Here is a 19,614-nt window from a genome sequence, read left to right as displayed (position 1 = left end):
GACTAGAAGCAATGGGATGAAACTGAATGGGAGGAGACACAGATTAGAAATTAGAAAAAACTTTTTAACAGTTAGAGTGATCAATGAGTGGAGCAAGCTGCCACGAGAAGTGGTGAGTTCTCCTTCAATGGAAGTCTTCAAACAGAGGCTGGACAGACATTGACTGGGATGATTTAGCGAATCCTGCTTTGAGCAGGGGGTTGAACCAGATGGCCCAGGAGGTCCCTTCCAATTCTACGATTCTATGAAAGTGATCAAAACCACATTTAAGAATTTATTAATAGTGATGAGCAAGAATGCTCAGATAAGAAGTTATCCGAGTACCGTCTACGTACGCGTATACTATATATTTGAGTCGCAATGGCTACATGTCTCTTGGCTGTTAGGCAATCCCTGCACATGATGCAGCTGTCTAACAGCCATGGCGACTAGAACATAGTATTCGCACACGCCTAAGATGCTCAATGCACGAGCGTGCTCGGATAACACTTTATTATAGTGCCCATATAATAGGGATTTAGGAGCGCAGAATTTTCTGGATTTCTTTTTGAGGTGCTAGGAGCCATTTAACTTTTGCAGAGTCTTTGTGCCATCAGTAACGTGGAAGGCAGCCACCTATATTTCCATTGACAGATGAAGGACCAGAGTTTTTCTTTTTGTGGACCGAGTTGAAGCTTTTATTGCCAACAATTTAAATAACATTTGGGATCACATTTATCCCGTGCTCTACGCTGAGCGCCAACATCGGGGTTTCCACCTAAATCTCCGAATGACGCGATTCAGATGAAACCCCAAGAGGGATCTATTCACTATAATGAGGCAGCAGAGTTACTCTGGACTACACGCAGCTTCTGTTCAGTAGTGTCCTTTTCAGAGGCACAAAACTGTGGTCAAACACGCTCTTATGCAGAGCATAGGCCAAACTGCGTCCAGTGTGTCTGTATCTGCCTCATTATAGGGAATCTTCCACTGTGGTTCCGTCTCAATCATGTTTTTCACAGATTTACACAGAAACCCTGCTGTAAGAGCTCACCGCAGGATAAACGTGAATCGAGCCTTGCTGTGATCTTTGGGAAGCAGAATAAACAAATCAACAGCAGGTGAAGACGGGAGTTCCTTGTCCGGAATAAGGATTAGACGACTATTCTTCGGGTCATTACGGTTATGATTATACCACATTTATGCCTTGTGTATTTTGCTGCTTTTACACAAACAATTTTATAAAAAAAAGTTTTTGCATCGCTTTATACTGAGAACTAAAGCTTTTTTCTTTCTCTGCTGATGGAGCTGTGGGGTGGCTTTTTTTTGCAGGACAAGATGACGTTTTCAGCTATACTATTAAAATTGACATTAGTCTTATCACGTTTTATTCCACTTATTCCTCTTTGGTCGGCGGTATGATTAAAAAGTATTTGCCTTTTTTTAGTTATAGTGGTCACTGAAAGGGTTAACTAGTGGGACAGTTTTATAGACAGGGTTGTTCCATACCAAATGTAAACTTTTCCCTGTACCGAACACTGATCTAATACCCTGCAATGATTTTGCATTGCACACAGGGAGGAGTGTCAGAGTGTCTCGCTCTGAACAGGAGCTTACATTCCATCATACCTGGGTGACCCCGTGTGCATCTTTCAGCCTGGGGTCACCATGGAGACCATCAGCACCAGGGTTGTGGAGTCCGACTCCTCAATTTCCCTTACTTCCAACAGACTCCACAACACTGGTCAGTACTGAGCATGTACATAAAGTGCAATACGGCTACATCTCAACTAAAAGCTGAGATCCTTAGATCAGGAATAGCTTTCCTAAATTCTTATGAAAAAAAATTACATCACATATTGCATTGTCCTACTATATCAGTTTATTATATATTTTAGGAGTCGGTCCATTTTATACCGACTCCACCGCCCTGATCGGCACCCATCCCCGATTTCAATTGCTACGGAGAGAGGACACACTCCTTCCCTCTGCAATGCCAAGCTTTGTTGCTGTCACTATTGCCAGCAGCATCAGAGGGGTTAAAAGCCAGCAGATCGGGTCTAGCACTGATCGTGGGAGTTTCTGCAGGGTGTCAGCTATAACATATAGTTAATGCTTACTGTGCAAGTAAGCAGACATGTTCGCCCCGCCATACATGTATGGCAGTTTTGGGGTATGCACCTAAGGTGGAGCCGTACATGTATGGCTGATGTCGAAAAGGTTACTTCACCGTATGTTTAAACAGATATGGGCTTTTTAGAGTTCATTTGTATGATCTTTACAAGGGGTCAGGCTGATCAGTGAAGCATATGCATCTGAAGCATAGTTGACCAGTGTAAATAGGTCATTGCGCAACAGTTGATCAGCAACAAGTAATCTTATGGCTGGAGTCACACATAGCGACTCACCAGCGATCCTGACAACGATATCAATGTGTCAGGATCGCTGGTGAATCGCTATGTGATCGCTGGTGAGCTGTCAAACAGACAGCTTCACCAGCTATCAGCACAGCGACGCCCAGCGGTGCTGTGCACGTTAGTAACCAGCGCGCTGATGCAGGAAGCTGGTAACTAATGTACACATCGGGTATCCAAGGGACGTGCGTCCCTAGATACCCGATGTGTACGTTAGTTACCAGCTCACTGCATCAGCGCGCTGGTATCTAACGTACACATCAGGTATCTAAGGGACGCACGTCCCTTGGATACCCGGTGTACATTAGTTACCAGCATATCGCTGGTCTCCCCCGCCTGTCACACGTAGCGATGCGTGGTGGCCAGCGGGAGACCAGCGACCAAAAAAAAGTCCTGGTCTTTCCTGCAGCGATCAGCGATACCGGCAGGGGAGCCGGTTGCTGATCGCTGTCACACACAGCGATCTCGCTGGCGAGATCGCTGTTGTGTCACAAAAATTGTGACTCAGCAGCGATCTTGCTAGCGAGATCGCTATGTGTGACGGGGCCTTAACAGACCAAGAGAGTGATGTTAAATTTACACTCAGGGAAAGAAAAGAGCTAGATTAAGTATGAATTAAGTATGAAATGCCATTTAAATGCCATTAAAAAAAAAAAACAACTAAAACCACAAAATAGCCAACAATTGCTTCCAAAAATAGAATCAATAATGGAGCCCGCAGAGTATAATAAAACCGTAAATAATGTGTGAAGGGGCATAAAGAGCACAGAAACACCCACTGTGAATGTGAAGTAGTGACGTGAACATAGCAAAATATAATCAAAGAAATAATATCTCTAAAGTGCAGTACATAAAATCATGTATACATATATATCAAGAAGTCCAAACAACATATGCGAAGAGGTTAATGTGACAAATATCCAGAGCGCACAAGATAATCGTAACAAATGCACTCTATAGCAAGATAATATGCACCAATAAATACACAATAGAAAATCACCATGGATAACGTGTACATGTAGCTAATCAGCATAGTATAATCCATGAGTGAGGTCCATAGCAAGGATCCAAACACCCGAATTAGATAAGGATGCAGGTAGGGACATCCCCACCGTAAGGCTGTGCGCACACGTTGCGTATTTACTGCGGATCCGCAGCGGATATTCCCCTGCGGATCCGCAAGTGTGTATCAAAACAATGTAATTTGCTGTGCACATGCTGCGGAAAAAGACGCCCGGATTCGCAGTATTTTATTTTCCACAGCATGTCAATTCTTTTTGCGGATGTGCAGCGTTTTACACCCATTGACTTCCATAGAGTCAGGCAAATATGAAGAAAAAACGCAGAAGTAAAAAAGATCTGGGGTTTTGCTGCAGATGAAATGCTGCAGATCGGGAGGCGGGAAGTGTGTGAGCGGTGACTGAGTGTGTGCCGCTGTCTTCCGGGGCTGTGCGTGTTTGTATGCAGGCATTGTCCGATGGGACAAGTCCCATCCGGCTATGCCTGCTAAAGTGACAGTGAGTGACACATTAGCCCAGTGTTCCCCAACTCCAGTCCTCAAGGCCCACCAACAGGTCATGTTTTCAGGATTTCCTTGGTATTGCTCAGGTGATAATTGCATCACCTGTGCAATACAAAGGAAATCCTGAAAACATGACCTGTTGGTGGGCCTTGAGGACTGGAGTTGGGGAACACTGCATTAGCCAATGATGGGACAGTAGTATTCCCATCATCCGGCTAATGTGTTGAATGTAAAAAAAAATAAAATAAATAAAAAACACATATATATAGTTCATACTCATCATCTACACCTAATACCCGAAGCCCTCGCTCACCTGCAAAAAAAAAAAAAAATACTCCCTGTGTCCGACATAGTCCAATTAATAACAATTGTCCCACGACGATCTCCCGTGGAGAGCTGTCACATCAGCAGATGCGACCGCTCTCCAGGCGCTCCGGTGATACAATGACGTAGATAATTCTCCGCATTGTATCACTCTGCCGTCGACAGGTCACCAGAGTTTATCCTGTCACTTTGCGGCACTACAGCGTGAGAATTTTCTCACGCTGTAATTCCGTAAAGAGAGGCTTAACTCAAATGACACACTGCGGGAGGTTATCTCCGGTCAGTATGTCATTGGAGGCCTACAGAGAGATCACATCTCCTGATGTGACAGCTCTATAGGGGAGATCGTCATGGGACACTCGTTATTAACCCCTTTACTCCCAAGGGTGGTTTGCACGTTAATGCCCGGGCCAATTTTATGAGGTAATAACTCTGGAACGCTTCCATCGATCCCGGTGATTCTGACACTGTTTCCTCGTGACATATTGTACTTCATGTTAGGCTAGTTTCACATTAAGGCTTTTGAGCGCAGCGACGGCCTGCGCACGGCCGCCGCTAAGCCCCGCCTGCGCCGGTAGTTCCGCCTACCGGCGCATGACGCTGCATGCGTCCCCTATCTTTATCACTGGGGGCGCAGGCCGTGCGCAGTATGCGTTTGGCGGCGAATGCGTCCTTTTGACGGTGCGCTGACCTGCGCCAAACGCAACCTGCTGCAGTTTGGTTGCGCTCGGCGCACTGTCAAAAAGGTGCATGCGCCGACAAACGCATACTGCGCACGGCCTGCGCCCCCAGTGATAAAGATGGGGGACGCAGGACGCATGCAGCGTCATGCGCCGGTAGGCGGAGCTACCGGCGGAGGCGCGGCAGGGAGCGGGGCTTAGCAGCGGCCGTGCGCAGGCTGTCGCTGCGCTCAAAAGCGCTAATGTGAAACTAGCCTTAGTGGTAAAATTTCATTCATATAACGTCGCAATAATTTTGCAATTTTCCAACTTTGAATTGTTATGCTCTTAAATCACAGAGATATGGCACTCAAAAAACGTAACATTTCCCACATGTTTACTTTACATCAGCACAATTTGGGAACCAAAATTTTTGTTAGGAAGTTATAAGGGTTAAAAGTTAACCAGCGATTTCTCATTTTTACAACACAATTTTATTTTTAAGGACCACATCACATTTGAAGTCACTTTGAGGGGTCTATATGATAGAAAATACCCCAAAAGTGACAATTCTAAAAACTGCACCCCTCAAGGTGCTCAAAACCAGATTCAAGAAGATTAACCCTTCAGGTGCTTCACAGGAATTTTTTGAACGTTTAACCCCTTTCCTTCATTGGACGTAATATTCCGTCCATGTGTCCTGGGCCCTAATTACCATGGACGGAATATTACGTCATAGCGATAAGCGGCGCCCACGTGGTGAGCGCCGTTTTTCGCGGCCGGGTGTCAGCTAATTATCACAGTCACGGACCGCCCCCGACACGTTAACCCCTTGTACACCGCGATCAAACACGATCGCGGTGTACCGGGGATTAAAGGGAAGCATTGGCAGGGAGGGGGCTCCCTCCGTGCTTCCCTGAGCCCCCCAGGCAGCGCAATGTGCAGCGCTGCTGCGGGGGTCTCCTTTCCTGCAGGTCCCCGGATCCAATATGGCGGCGGGGACCTCCGGGAAGCTGGCTTCCTCAGTGCCTGCAAAGCGCAGGCAAGGAGGAAACCTGCACACTGCCTGTGACAGACTGTTGATCTGTCACAGCGATCTGTGATGTGACAGATCAGCGATCTGTCACGGGACAGTTATGTCCCCTCTGGGACATTGTAATAAAGTATATATTTAAAAAAATTAAAAAAAAGTGTAAAAATAATTACAAAAAAAAAAAAATAAAAAAAATAAAAAAATCTGGGTATATTTACCTTCCGACCTCCCGCGCTGCATTCCTGGCCTAAGCGTTCCCAGTAATGCCTTGCAGCAAGGTCCTGTGATGACGTGGTCTCGCGAGATCGCTATAGTAAAGCCAGACCAACGTCATCACAGGTCTCGCAAGGCACTACTGGGAACGCTGAGGCCCGGGATGGCAGCGCGGGACGTCGGAAGGTAAATATACCCCGATTTTTTTTTTTTTTTTTATCATTTTTAACATTTTATCTTTTACTATTTACTATTGAGGCCGCATATGTTTGACGAGTGTGACCAACCCGTCAATCACTTTCCAAGCGATGCTTCAAATCGCTTGGAAAGTGCTTGAATATCGCACGCGAAAATCGCAGCAAAATCGCACGGAAAAAAACGCGCGATTTCTGGGAAGGAGTCAGGTTTTTAGTGTCCGGAATAAAACGCTACGTGGGCACATAGCCTTAGCGTGTGACAGCTGCCAAATATAAATACCGCCATAAATAGTAAATCAAACCCCCCGTTATCACCCCCTTAGAGAAAAATAATAAAATTAAAAACATGTATTTATTTCCATTTTCCCATTAAAGTTAAGGCTAGGGTTAGGGTTATGGGTGTGTTGGGGTTAGGGTTGGAGTTAGAATTGGGGGTTTCCACTATTTGCGCACATCAGGTGCTCTCCAAACGCAACATGGCGTCTGATCTCAATTCCAGCCAATTCTGCGTTGAAAAAAGTCAAAAGGTGGTCCTTCCCTTCCAAGCTCTGCCATGCGCCTAAACAGTGTTTCACCCCCACATATGGGGTATCAGCCTACTCAGGACAATTTGCAAAACAACTTTTGGGGTCCAATTTCTCCTGTTGCCCTTAGGAAAATAAAAAATTGGGGGCAAAAATATCATTTTTGTGGAAAAAAAATGACTTATTTTCACGCCTGGGCATTATAAACTTCTGTGAAGCCCTTGGCACATCTAGATAAGTTACTTGGGGGGTCTAGTTTCCAAAATGGTGTCATTTGTGGGGGGATTCCACTGTTTTGGTACATCAGGGGCTTTCCAAACGCGACATGGTGTCTGATCTCAATTCCAGCCAAAATCGTCAAATGGCGCTGTTTCCCTTCCGAGCTCTGCCATGCGCCCAAATAGTGGTCTACCCCCACATATGGGGTATCAGCGTACTCAGGACAAACTGCACAATAACTTTTAGGGTCCTGTTACCCTTGGGAAAAGAAAAATTGGGGGTGAAAAGATCATTTTGTGGAAAAAATATGATTTTTTATTTGTACGGTTGTACGTTATAAACTTCTGTGAAGCCCTTGTGGGTTCAAAGTTCTCACCACATATCTAGGCAAGTTCCTTGGGGGGGTCTAGTTTCCAAAATGGGGTTACTTGTGGGGAGTTTCCACTGTTTAAGTACATCAGGGGCTCTCCAAACGTGACATGGCGTCCGATCTGAATTCCAGCCAATTTTGCATTGTAAAAGTCAAACGGCGCTCCTTCCCTTCTGAGCTCTGCCATGCGCCGGAACAGTGGTTTCCCCCCCACATAGCAGGTATCAGCGTACTCAGGACAAATTGCACAATAATTTTTGCAGTCCAATTTCTCCTGTTACCCTTGGTAAAATAAAAAAAATTGAACCTGAAGTATTTTTTTGTGAAAAAAAAAAAAAAAAAAAAAAGGTTAAATGTTCATTTTTTTTTTTTTTAATATTCAAAAAATTCCTGTGAAGCACTTGAAGGGTTAATAAACTCCTTGAATGTGGTTTTGAGCACCTTAAGGGGTGCAGTTTTTAGAATGGTGTCACTTTTGGGTATTTTCTATTATATAGACCCCTCACAGTGGCTTCAAATGTGATGTGGTCCGTAAAAATAAAATGGTGTTGCAAAAATGAGAAATCGCTGGTCAACTTTTAACCCTTATAACTTCCTAACCAAAAAAAAAAAAAATTTGGTTCCAATATTGTGCTGATGTAAAGTAAATATGTGGGAAATGTTACTTATTAAGTTTTTTGTGTGCCATATCTCTGATTTAAGGGCATAAAAATTCAAAGGTGGAAAATTGCGAAACTTTCAAAATTTTTGCCAAATTTCCATTTTTTTCACAAATAAACGCAAGTTATATGAATGAAATTTTACCACTAACATGAAGTACAATATGTCACGAGAAAACAATGTCAGAATCACCGGGATCCATGGAAGCGTTCCAGAGTTATGGCCTCATAAAAGGACAGTGGTCAGAATTGTAAAAATTGGCCCAGGAGTTAACGTGCAAACCACCCTTGGTAGTGAAGGGGTTAATAAAAAAAAACATTTAACTTTTTTTCACAAAAAAATACTTCAGGTTCTATTTTTTTTTATTTTACCAAGGGTAACAGGAGAAATTAGACTGGAAAAGTTATTGTGCAATTTGTCCTGAGTACGCTGATAACCTGTGATAGGTGGGGGGGGAAACAATGTTTCGGCGCATGGCAGAGCTCGGAAGGGAAGGAGCGCCGTTTGACTTTCACTGCAAAATTGGCTGGAATTCAGATTGGATGCCATGTCACGTTTTGAAAGCCCCTGATGTGCCAAAACAGTGGAAACCCCCAATTCTAACTCCAACACACCCTTAACCCTAACCCCAGCCCTAGCGGGAAAATGTAAATACATTTTTATTTTATTATTTTTCCCTAACTAAGGGAGTGGTAAGGGGGGTTTGATTTACTATTTATAGCAGGTTTTTATGTTTGGCAGCTGTCGCACGCTAAAAGACGCTTTTTATTGTAAAAAAGTTTTTGCAGCACCACATTTTGTGAGCTATAATTTTTCTATATTTTGACCTATTGAGTCATGTGAGGTCTTATTTTTTGTGGGACGAGTTGACGTTTCTATTGGTATCATTTTCAGGCACGTGGCAATTTTTGATCGCTTTTTATTCCGATTTTTGGGACGCAGAATGAACAAAAACCAGCATTTCATGAATTTCTTTTGGGACGTGCGTTTACGCCATTCCGTGTGTGGTAAAATTGATAAGGCGGTTTTATTCTTCAGGTCAGTACGATTACAGCAATACCTCATTTAAGTCTTTTTTTGTGTTTTGGCGCTTTTATGCAATGAAAACAATTTTATATAAAAAAAATTATTTTTGCATCGCTTTATTCTGCGTGCTATAACTTATTTTTTCGCTGATGACGCTGTTTATTGGATCCAGGGACCTGCAGGGAAGGAGGCCCCCAGAGCAGCGCAGCACATCGTGCTGCTCCGGGGGTCTCAGGGAAGCACGGAGGGAGCCCCCTCTCTGCACGCTTCTCTCCTATGCCTCTGGTACACAGCGATCATGTTTGATCGCGGTGTGCCAGGGGTCAACATGCCGGGGGCGGTCCGTGACCGCCCCTGACACACAGTGACGGGTGTCAGCGGCGGTCCGTGACCGCCCCTGACACATAGTGCCGGGTGTCAGCTGTGATAAGAAGCTGACACCAGGGCGCCCCAGAGACAATGCCTTTCACTCGGATTTAGGCGTGTAATAAAAATAATGAAAAAATGTGTTGTGTTTTATTTCATTAAAATACTTTTTTCTGGCTGTGTCTTTTTTTAACCCTTTGATACTATTGGATTAATAACGGATAGGTGTCTTATTGACACCTCCATTATTAACCGGGCTTAATGTCACCTTACAATAGCAAGGTGACATTAACCCCTTATTACCCCATATGCCTCCGCTACACAGCAGTGGGATGAGATAGGCTAAGCGCCGGAATTGGCGCATCATACAGATGCAACATTTCTGGGGCGACTGCGGGCTTGTATTTGTAGCCTGGGGGGGCAATATCCATGGCCCCTTCCTAGGCTTTGAATATCAGCCTGCAGCTGATATTCATAGCCTGGGAAGGGGCCATGGATATTACCCCCTTCCCAGGCTACAAATATTGGCCCCCAGTCGTCAACTTTCACTCTCTGGCGCAGAAAATTGCGCGTGAGCCCATGCCATTTTTTTTCCCCAAACTTAAACATCGTTCATTAATAAACATCGGCCTTGCTATTACATATCTAGCTATATCTATAGATCTGTTATCTATCTCCTGTCTGTGTGTGTGTAATGGAGTGTGGGTTGGACAAATGTAAGAGGAGGATGGACAAGAAATGGCATCACAAATTGTTTTTTGTGTTAAACATCTTTATTTAGCTTACAAAAACGCATAGAATCCGCATGAAAATCCGCATCAAAAAGATTTTTACCTGCGTTTTCTACCAAGAGGTGCAGATTCTGTGCAGAAAATTCTGCAGGCAAATCCGCAACATGTGCACATACCCTAAGGCTTCTGTAGGGCAGTTTTTCCAGGGAGATATGTGACATGTGGCTGAAGTCACCCTTAGGCTTCTTTTACACTTCCCATATTGCCGTGATTTTTACAGTCTCCCGCAAAAACAGGCTGCAAAAAACCTTCTCAGATCGCCGTTTATCTGTTTTAACAAACTGGTGGGAAAAAATACGGCGATCCGCAAATATGGTGTACCGCAAAAACAAGCTACCGTTGTTTTTGCGGTATCATTAAAATCTATTGCGGCCGTGTCCGTAAGCCGTGAAAAATATCGAGCAAGCTCTATTTTTTCACGGCTGTATATACGGCCATACAGTGCTCCGATGAATCTTTGCGGGCAGTTTTTGAGGGCCCCATAGAAATCTATGGGGGCCGCAAAAACAGCCCGCAAAAACACGGCTAGTGTTAAAGAACCCTTAGGGCGAAAAAAAAAAAAAAAAAAAAAAAAAGTCCCATTTCCGGACCGAAAAAAAGGACGAGTGCTATGCGATTTTTAAACGGAACATCCGTATGACATGCGTATGCAATGCGATTTTAACATTAGCTTTTATATACAGCAGTTCTCGGGTCCTTTACACAATTTTAAAACAAAATATTCTTCAAAACAAACACACACATATATTATATATACACACACACACACATATACAGCTCTGGCAAAAATTAAGAGACCACTGCACAGTTTTATAAAAATCAGTTTCTCTGAATGCCTGACAGCCATTCCATTCCAGTGTCAGTTGAATTCCAACCAGAGTGCACCTCATTCTAGTTAACGTGCTTCTGATTAGGTGATCACCTGAACCAAATCCTAGTTAACGAAGGAAAGTATGAAAAATCCTGCTGTGGTGTTTACAATCCTCTTGCAACAGGACAAGCTGGACGGCAAAACAAGTGCTAGTAATATCCCAAAAGTAATAGGACAAGTGCTAGTAATATCACAAAAGTAATAGGAATGAAAAAATAACTTTTAACCATGCCAAAGGAGTTGAAAAGAAAAGTCTTGAGTGAGGAAAATAAGGGCTCAATTCTGGCTTTACTAGCAGAAGAACACAGTGAGCATCATGTTGCCTCTATCCTTAAAATTTCAAGGACATTACAAGGTCGAGCAGCAGACATTGGGGACAACAAACCTACAGACGGGCAGAGGGCGAAAACAACTCTCCACTGACCGGGATGACATCTTATTCGAATGTCACTCAGCAATCGCAGGATGACATCAAGTGACCTACAAAAGGAATGGCAAATGGCAGCAGGGGTAAAGTGCATGGCAAGAACAGTTCGTGACAGGCTCCTAGGGGCACGGCTCAAGTCATGTAAAGCTAGAAAAAAGCCCATCAATGAGAAGCAAAGGAGAGCCAGGCTGAAGTTTGCCAAAGACCATAAGAACTGGACCATAGAGGATTGGAGCAAGTAATCTTCTCTGATGACTAATTTTCAGCTTTGCCCAACAACTGGTTGTCTAATGGGTAGACGGAGACCTAGAGAAGCATACAAGCCACAGTGTCTTGCACCCACTGTGAAATTTGGTGGCGGATATGTGATGATCTGGGGATGCTTCAGCAAGGCTGGAATTGGGCAGGTTACTTTGCGAAGGACGTATGAATCAAGCCGCATACAAGGTTATCCTGGAAAAACAGGTGATTCCTTCTGCTCGGGCAATGTTCCCCAACTCTGAGGACTGGTTTTTCCAGCAGGACAATGCACCATGCCATACAGCTAGGTCAATCAACGTGTGGATGAAGGACCACCACATCAAATCCCTGTCATGGCCAGGCCAATCTCCAGAGCTGAATCCCATTGAAAACCTCTGGAATGTAATCAAGAGGAATATGGATAATCACAAACCATCAAACAAAGAACTGCTTAAATTTTTGTACCAGGAGTGGCATAAGGTCATCCAAAAGCAGTGTGAAAGACTGGTGGAAAACATGCCAATACGCATGAAAGCTATGATTAAAAATCATGGTTATTCCACAAAATATTGATTTCTGAACTCTTCCTGAGTTAAAACATTAGTATTGTTGTTTCTAAATGTTTATGAACTTGTTTTCTTAGCATTATTTGAAGTCTGCAAGCACTGCATTTTCTTGATATTTTGACCATTTCTCATTTTCTGAAAATACCAAATTTAGTGCTTGGAAATGCGAAGACATGTCAGTAGTTTATAGAATAAAAGAGCAATTTACATTTTACTCAAAGGTGAGTTTGTGTTGTTTGATTGGTTTTTGTTATCTCTCCTCATGAACAGGTCTAATATGATTGGGCCAGAGAAAGGGCGCCAAAAGTGCACCATGACGATAGATAGATAGATAGAGAATAGCCGGTAATTCATTTGTCAGCTTCTGTAAAATCACTGCAAGAGTCGACAGGATAGGAGAGATGGATTACATAAAGTAAATCCATATAGAATAGGTAGCTGTATACATGTCAGTGACAAATACATTTAGTATAGTGTGTGTGTGTGTGTGTGTGTGTGTGTGTGTGTGTGTGTGTGTGTGTGTGTGTGTGTGTGTAAAATTCTGGACATTTAATAAATGATTATTTCACGGAAAAAATGGCGTGGGGTCCCCCTAAAATTAATAGCCAGCAATAGCTATGTTGAGGGCTGATGTCAATAGCCAAAGAAGGGACCATGGATACTGCCTCCCCCCAGCTAATAACATCAGCTCTCAGCCGCCCCAAAAAAGGCGCATCTCTAAGATGTGCCAATTCTGGCACACAGCTCATCCCACTACCCTGTAGTGGTGGCATATGGGGTAATAGTTGGGGGATTGATGTTGACATCAAGCCCCAAGGTTAGTAATGGAGAGGCATCAATAACACGCCCTTATTACTAATCCCATACAGTCAAATTGTAAAGAAAACACAGACACCCACGATTTCCTGTAAAAAATAAAATAAACCAACAATATACCATACCTGTCCGTCGCTCTGTCCCATGCCATAATCCATATCTGGGGAATATATAATTTGCAACCAGGACGGTGCTAAGATGCGACCACCCCGGCTGCTAACTACTGATGAATGAATGCGATGCTGCCAGCACAGACTCAGTGACGTCACTGAGTCTCCGCTCCCTCACAGCCTGAACTGCGATGACCTCGAGCGTGGGAAAATGCCAGTTGATTTTCATTTTCCCACGCTCCAGAGTTCAGTGCGGGTCAGGCTGTGAGGGAGTGCAGCATCAGTGACATCACCGCAATTCTCTGAAGCGGTTCTCGCAGCCGGGCTGAACTACTGTGATGTCAGAACTGTGGGAAAATACCAGTGATGAGATCAAGGCAGTGCATGCTCAGTGTATTAACAGCTGATGTGTTCCACTGACAGATTATATATATATGTATTCTATGTGTATATATCTATTCTTTTCTAAGCTGTCAGTGTGATTTTACTGTATAGCCGCATATGAATTGCTGGCTTGTCAAAGGACATCAGTGCGTAAAACTCGGACAGCACTCGCATGGTGCGAGTGCTGAGCGATTTTTTTCTCGCACCCATTGACTTGCATTGGCGAGTCTCATCCAAAAATCGCAGCAATACACAGCATGCTGCAATTTTTTTCTCAGTTCGATTTCAGCTGAGGGAAAATAAATAAATAAAATCGCAGATGAGATGTCACCCATTGAATAACATTGGTCCAAGTGCAATCCGATTTTTTATCAGATTGCACTAGTCCATATTTCTCGCAAATTGGTATGAACCCTAAAGGCCCCTTGTCACACAGCGATATCGCCAGCGAGATCGCTGATTTTGTGACATCGCTGTGTGTGACGGTGATCAGCAACTGGCCCCCCCGCCGGGTATCACTGATCGTGCAGGATCGTCCTGGGCCGTTTTTTGATCGATGGTCTCCTGCTGGCCAGCACGCATCGCTGCATGTGGCAGCCGGAGAGCAACGATCAGCGACGCTGCACGCTGGTTTCCATACATGTAAACGGCAGGTATCTAGGAGCCGCGTGGCTTAGATACCCGCTGTTTCCAATGTAAACCAGCTTGCTCGCTGGTCCTGATCGCTGGTGGGGCTGTCTATGTGACAGCTCACCAGCAATCAGCCAACGATGTCCCAATGATCCCATCCACGTCGGATCGTTGGTGGGCTCGCTGGGACATAGTTATGTGTAACGGGGCCTTTAGGCTAATGTGTCTGGGCACCGTTTAGTCCAGCGTAAATACTTTATGATAAAGTCAGAGGCAGAGCCCAGAATATGCACCACTGAACGATAAAAAGGTATTCAATGTAAATGACTGAGCTCTCTACACAGGAAAGATGAAACACAAAACCCACATCTGTATTATACAAACAATACTAACTGGCTGGCTATCCACTGATTGAGTTAGGCTAGGTACACAGTACGTCTGTGGCCATTGTTGGGCACATTCTCAGACAGTGGCTAATCCACCATAGAACCTATTGTAAAGAAACATACTACTTGGTATGGGATTACTTCTACACATGGAAACAGTCTGCTGCGCTTTCTTACACAGGTTACTCATACTCCAGCACATACCTGCCAGACAGAAGCCAAAAACACCTTTTGGCCTGCGTTTGGTGACAGTCTGTGGTAACACTATAGTATGTTTTGGAAAAAGGTCCCAACATATACTGTAGGGTAAGGGTACAAGCTATGTAGCTAGCTTTACTAAAACGTTTGTAATATTTTTATGATCTTCAATTGTCACACTGAAACAAACAAGTAGGTTTACTTATAAGGGGTTGTGCACATATCAGTCAACTGCAGCTGATCTTTTTTCAGGTAACTGGAAAAGTATAACTCCTCTAAGCTGCACTTATGGCTGGACGGATCATGCATAGTGGGGCGAGTGCATAAGGCGTCCTTTATATGCCGGCACACTCGCAGAATTATCCCAAGGTGAAAGCACTTCAGAAAAAACACCAGCAGGAGGTTTCTGTGAAGTGGCTCTGCCAGCAATTTTGACATCACTTTCTCAGCCTTTTTATGGTTGGAAAATGATTAAGAACAGCCCCACTTCAATACACTCATTGCTTCTATGCAAGCAGATGTCAGTTTTGCAAGAGATGAGATGCACCACAACTTATCAGCAGAATGCACATCATGTTACTTTAATCAGAGACTGGAGTAACATTTCTGGTGTACTAGGTGCCACCATCCCGCCAAGGATCTCTTGGCCAGGTACAGCCATGGCCTGTCCCACCCCAGCTCCTCCACAGGTTCAGCCATTTTGTTGGAGATGCAACTACACAAAGTTTTTATACCAGTCTTCTGGCCTAAACAATTTGATCTATCGGCCTCTAAGGCTTTTAGATGAGCAAGCAGTAGAAACAAATAGGAGACAATTTACCTTGCCAATGTTGAGGGAAGCTAGAGGCAGAGGGGTCTGTGTGCGATCGTTCAGCACCTCTACATCAGATACATACTGCAGGTTGAGCAGGAGGATGTCAGCATGGTTGGGTTTTCCACTTGTCGAGGGGCACTCTGCAGATACGGTGGTTAAGGAAAGCACAACACATACTAAACAATGCCAATCTGGAAATTAAATGTGAAGGGCAATGAGCAGCTTCATGCCAATCACAGGTGGCGCTAAAGCAGTGTTCCCCAAACTCCAGGCCTCACGGCCCCCCACAGATCATGTTCTCAGGATTCCCCTATTATTGCACAGGTGATGGAAGTATCATCAAGGCATCAGGAATTCACTCATCTGTGCAACACTTGAGAAATCCTAAAAACACAACCTGTGGGGGGCCATGATAACTGGAGATTGGGGAACACTGGTCTAAAGCAATACACAAGCAACTTTCCCAAAAAGTGAATGGGCATGATATTTGGCACACAGAGAAGCTTGGAAAGTCCGTTTATGACGACTGCTCTATCCTAACTCCCCCAATAAAGGGGTCTTGGGATCACCACTAATGATCTGCAAGGGCATAGACCTCAGCAATTAATCACCTAGTGTTTATAGATATGTTTTTTTTTTAATATCCTAATTAGAAGGGTTAGTTTCTGAAAAGCTTATCAGTCTTCTTCCAGAAACAGCACCCCACCTGCTAATGTGTGTAGTACTGCCCCTTAAGGCCCTTTTACATTTAGCGATGCACCAGCGATCCGACCAGCGATCCGACCCGGTCAGGATCGCTGGTGCATCGCTAAATGATCGCTAGTGAGCTTTCATACAGAAAGACCTCACAGCGATGCAGCAGCGACGCAGCGCACGATACTTACCATTCACACACAGCGATCCTGCGTCCTCCCGCCCGCCTCCACGCGTCGCTTGTCGTCACAGCAGGAAGTCTCAGCAGGAAGCGCCCGACGAGAAATGGAGCTGGACATTCTCGCGCGATCAGCGATGGACAGCGGGGGAGCCGGTCGCTGGTAAGTATCACACATAGCGATATCGCTAGCAATATCGCTATAACGTCACAAAACCAGTGACGTTTTAGCGATATTGCTAGCGATATCGCTTAGTGTAAAACCCCCTTTACATACTTAAAGAGAGCCCAGTTAAAGGCAGTTTGTCACCACCTGCCAAATAAAACACATTAAAACAGCTATATAGGGGTTCTGGGCATCAGAATTGGCATCAAAGTGGGAAAACAGCCCATTTAAATAAGTATCTGATGTTTTTAAGGTGTTAAATGACTTTGGGCCACTGATCTCACACTAAGAATACACAGATAGTGATGCCCCACATCAAAGGTCCTTCAAGCCCAGCCCAAATGGGTTCTGAGCATCAGTATTGGCATCAAAGTGGGCAAACAGCCAATTGTCACAGATTTGATTAAGTAACATCAGTTAATATTCAAATCTGTAAAAATTGGCTGTTTGCCCTCTTTGATGCCCAATCCATCACCCATTTGGGCTAGGCTAAATGGACCTGGGTTTGATGCAGGTCATCACTCTGTGTATTCTTAGTGTGACATCAGTGGCCCAACATCATTTAACCCCTTTAAAAACACCAGTTACTTAATTAAATGGCCAAAATTGACTGTCTGCCCACTTTGATGCCAGTTCTGATGCCCAGAACCCATTTGGGCCTGGCTGGAGAGACCTGAGTTTGATGTGGGGCTCCCTGTTCTATATGTCTTCAGTGTGAGATCAGTGGCCTAAAGTCATTTAACCCTTTGATTAAAGCCCTTTGGTGCCCACTTTGATGCCCATTTTTGTGCCAATTTTATACTTTTTGAAGCTGTTAAGTGTATTCACATCAGAGCACCTCGCTGCATTGTATGTTATTATTCTGATGCTTACTTTTGTTGTTAAACCTATAAAAAACAGAAAAGAAAAAATTGCCGAATAAGAAACCAACTTCAGCCTCGTGGTCCTTCGTCACAACCAATGGTGCACTGAAACTCGTCCTCTCAGCCGCTATAAGTGTATAAGCTGCCGGTAAGATTTTTTATAGGAGATAAGTCCCCTACGTATCATTTTACGTAGTTTATTATGAGTTTATTATGTGCTTGGGGGTGACGCTCCCTTTAATGGAGTTTTCCATCTAGAGACCTCAAACAAATCCTTCACGTCATAACTCCTACCACAACCTACAAACCAATCCATCACTCACATTCATTATAAATCACTACACAAAGCTCAGTTTACAATAATATAGACGAGGGCTCCAGATCAACTTTGGCCAAGCGGCGGATACTTTGACATCACGTGCCCATCATATGACCTCAATGTTTTCTCACGAGACTGAAAATTGCAGGCCCCATGGGATTATCACATTCAGGCTGTGTGAGGACTTCCCTACCTGTAGTGGCACCACAATGAAACCCCTCCACCTATCAACAGACTGTTTTTACTATCTGCAACAGAAGTGGGGCTTTGGGTGGCAAAACAATCCCAGTGATGCCCGAAACCTCCACGCTAGTAGCCCACACAATGGTATATAGTAAAGACAGCTACAACTCAGCCTGACCAACAAGTTACACCGTGATGGGAAAACAAGTGCCACTGATAATGACTGGCAGCATCCCTGAGCCTCATTCAGATGGCCAGAGCTTGTGTTTTTCATGGATCAATCATGCGTCCCACCTAGGGGGCTGCTCGACTTTGTCGCAGGCAGATTTAAATACAAAAAGTTAGGATTCTAAGTCAGGCATTAAAGCGGAACATTTAAGTCCATGAGAAACTCAGCCAGCGCCCTCCTGGCATCACAGTTCTGACAAGTTCCCATTAGTTTGGGGGGTGTTTTCTATACAGATGGGATAAAACGGATCAAGCACTGATGGAAGTCAGTCCTGACTGCTCGGCACTGTTACCGTCCTGGGGGTCTGAGCTCAAATCCCACCAAAGACATCTGCAAGGAGTTTGTATGTTCTCCCCGTGATTTCTTGCGTTTCCTCCCACACTCTAGAATGCGCCCCCCAATGGGGACAGTGATGATGATGGCGCTATATAACAAACTGAACGGGGCTGTAGTGGACACACCGCAATACAATGTCGCATAAGAGTAGTTGAATTATAAGAATCCGCTGTACACGGCTCAGTCACTATGGGAGACCCCAGCAGCCATCACACTGTACCCTACAGGCCTGATAACACAAGAGTGGGAAAGAGCCCACCTGCCAGGCACAGGACTGACAACCTCCACTAGGCGACTCACCATCAGAAGACACGGAAATGCCCCATAGCATAGTGCGCATCCACACCGCGGCCCGTGCAGGCAGCAGCATGGAGGAGGCAGCGCCCGCACCCTGCCCGGTGCCTCCACCTGCTGGCTGCACGCTGTCAGCTCCCCCACAGGCAGCACCTTACTGTGCGCTGCCCCCTCCCCCAGCCTCCGGCTCCCCCTCTCCGCTCCCGGCCATTCCGTCACTTAAAGGATACTTAGCGCCAGCATCTTGCTCTGGTAGTCGAACGCCACCACCTCTCCCTGCAGCCGCGTCTCCTGGCACGTCCGGCATGAAACCTGGGAGCCAACGCTGAAATATTCCCCCGGAGCCGCCATCTTCCTCCTGCCGGCCTGTGCGTGACGTGCTTAACCGCAGCGACCTCAGCGCGCAACCCTACAAGCCAACGTGAGCCGTAGAGGCTGCCGGGTAATTACCTTGATGACGCGTAACCACACCCCTCTAGCCGGAAGTGGGCGCCACCATGTTGGAACTGGCACGACTTTCCACTTCCTTCTGCAGACAGCTGAGGTGGCACTAAGCTCCGCCCTCCAGCCGCCAAGTCATGTGCCTAATGGGCGTGTTTGACATTGCTTCTTGC

At 45.0% G+C, this 19,614-nt stretch overlaps 1 protein-coding gene across 1 annotated transcript in view; it reads right to left on the bottom strand.

Annotated features, from left to right (window-relative positions):
- Positions 1-19,500, bottom strand: part of LSM12 (LSM12 homolog) — a 31,466-nt gene extending 11,966 nt beyond the window's left edge. Inside the window, exons 1-2 of the mRNA XM_073572787.1 lie at positions 19,231-19,500; positions 15,746-15,879 (exon numbers count right to left, since the gene is read on the bottom strand). Of these exons, the coding sequence (XP_073428888.1) occupies positions 15,746-15,879; positions 19,231-19,351 (255 nt within the window). The 5' untranslated portion in view covers positions 19,352-19,500. The remainder of the gene's footprint in view (positions 1-15,745; positions 15,880-19,230) is intronic.
- Positions 19,501-19,614: the final 114 nt, after the last annotated feature.

Source organism: Dendrobates tinctorius, unplaced genomic scaffold (assembly GCF_039654945.1).
Source record: "Dendrobates tinctorius isolate UK_male_01 unplaced genomic scaffold, ASM3965494v1 ptg000032l, whole genome shotgun sequence".
In the NCBI taxonomy this organism is placed as follows: Eukaryota; Metazoa; Chordata; class Amphibia; order Anura; family Dendrobatidae; genus Dendrobates; species Dendrobates tinctorius.
Note: the sequence above shows the minus strand (reverse complement) of the source record. Positions and strands in the feature narration are given on the sequence as shown.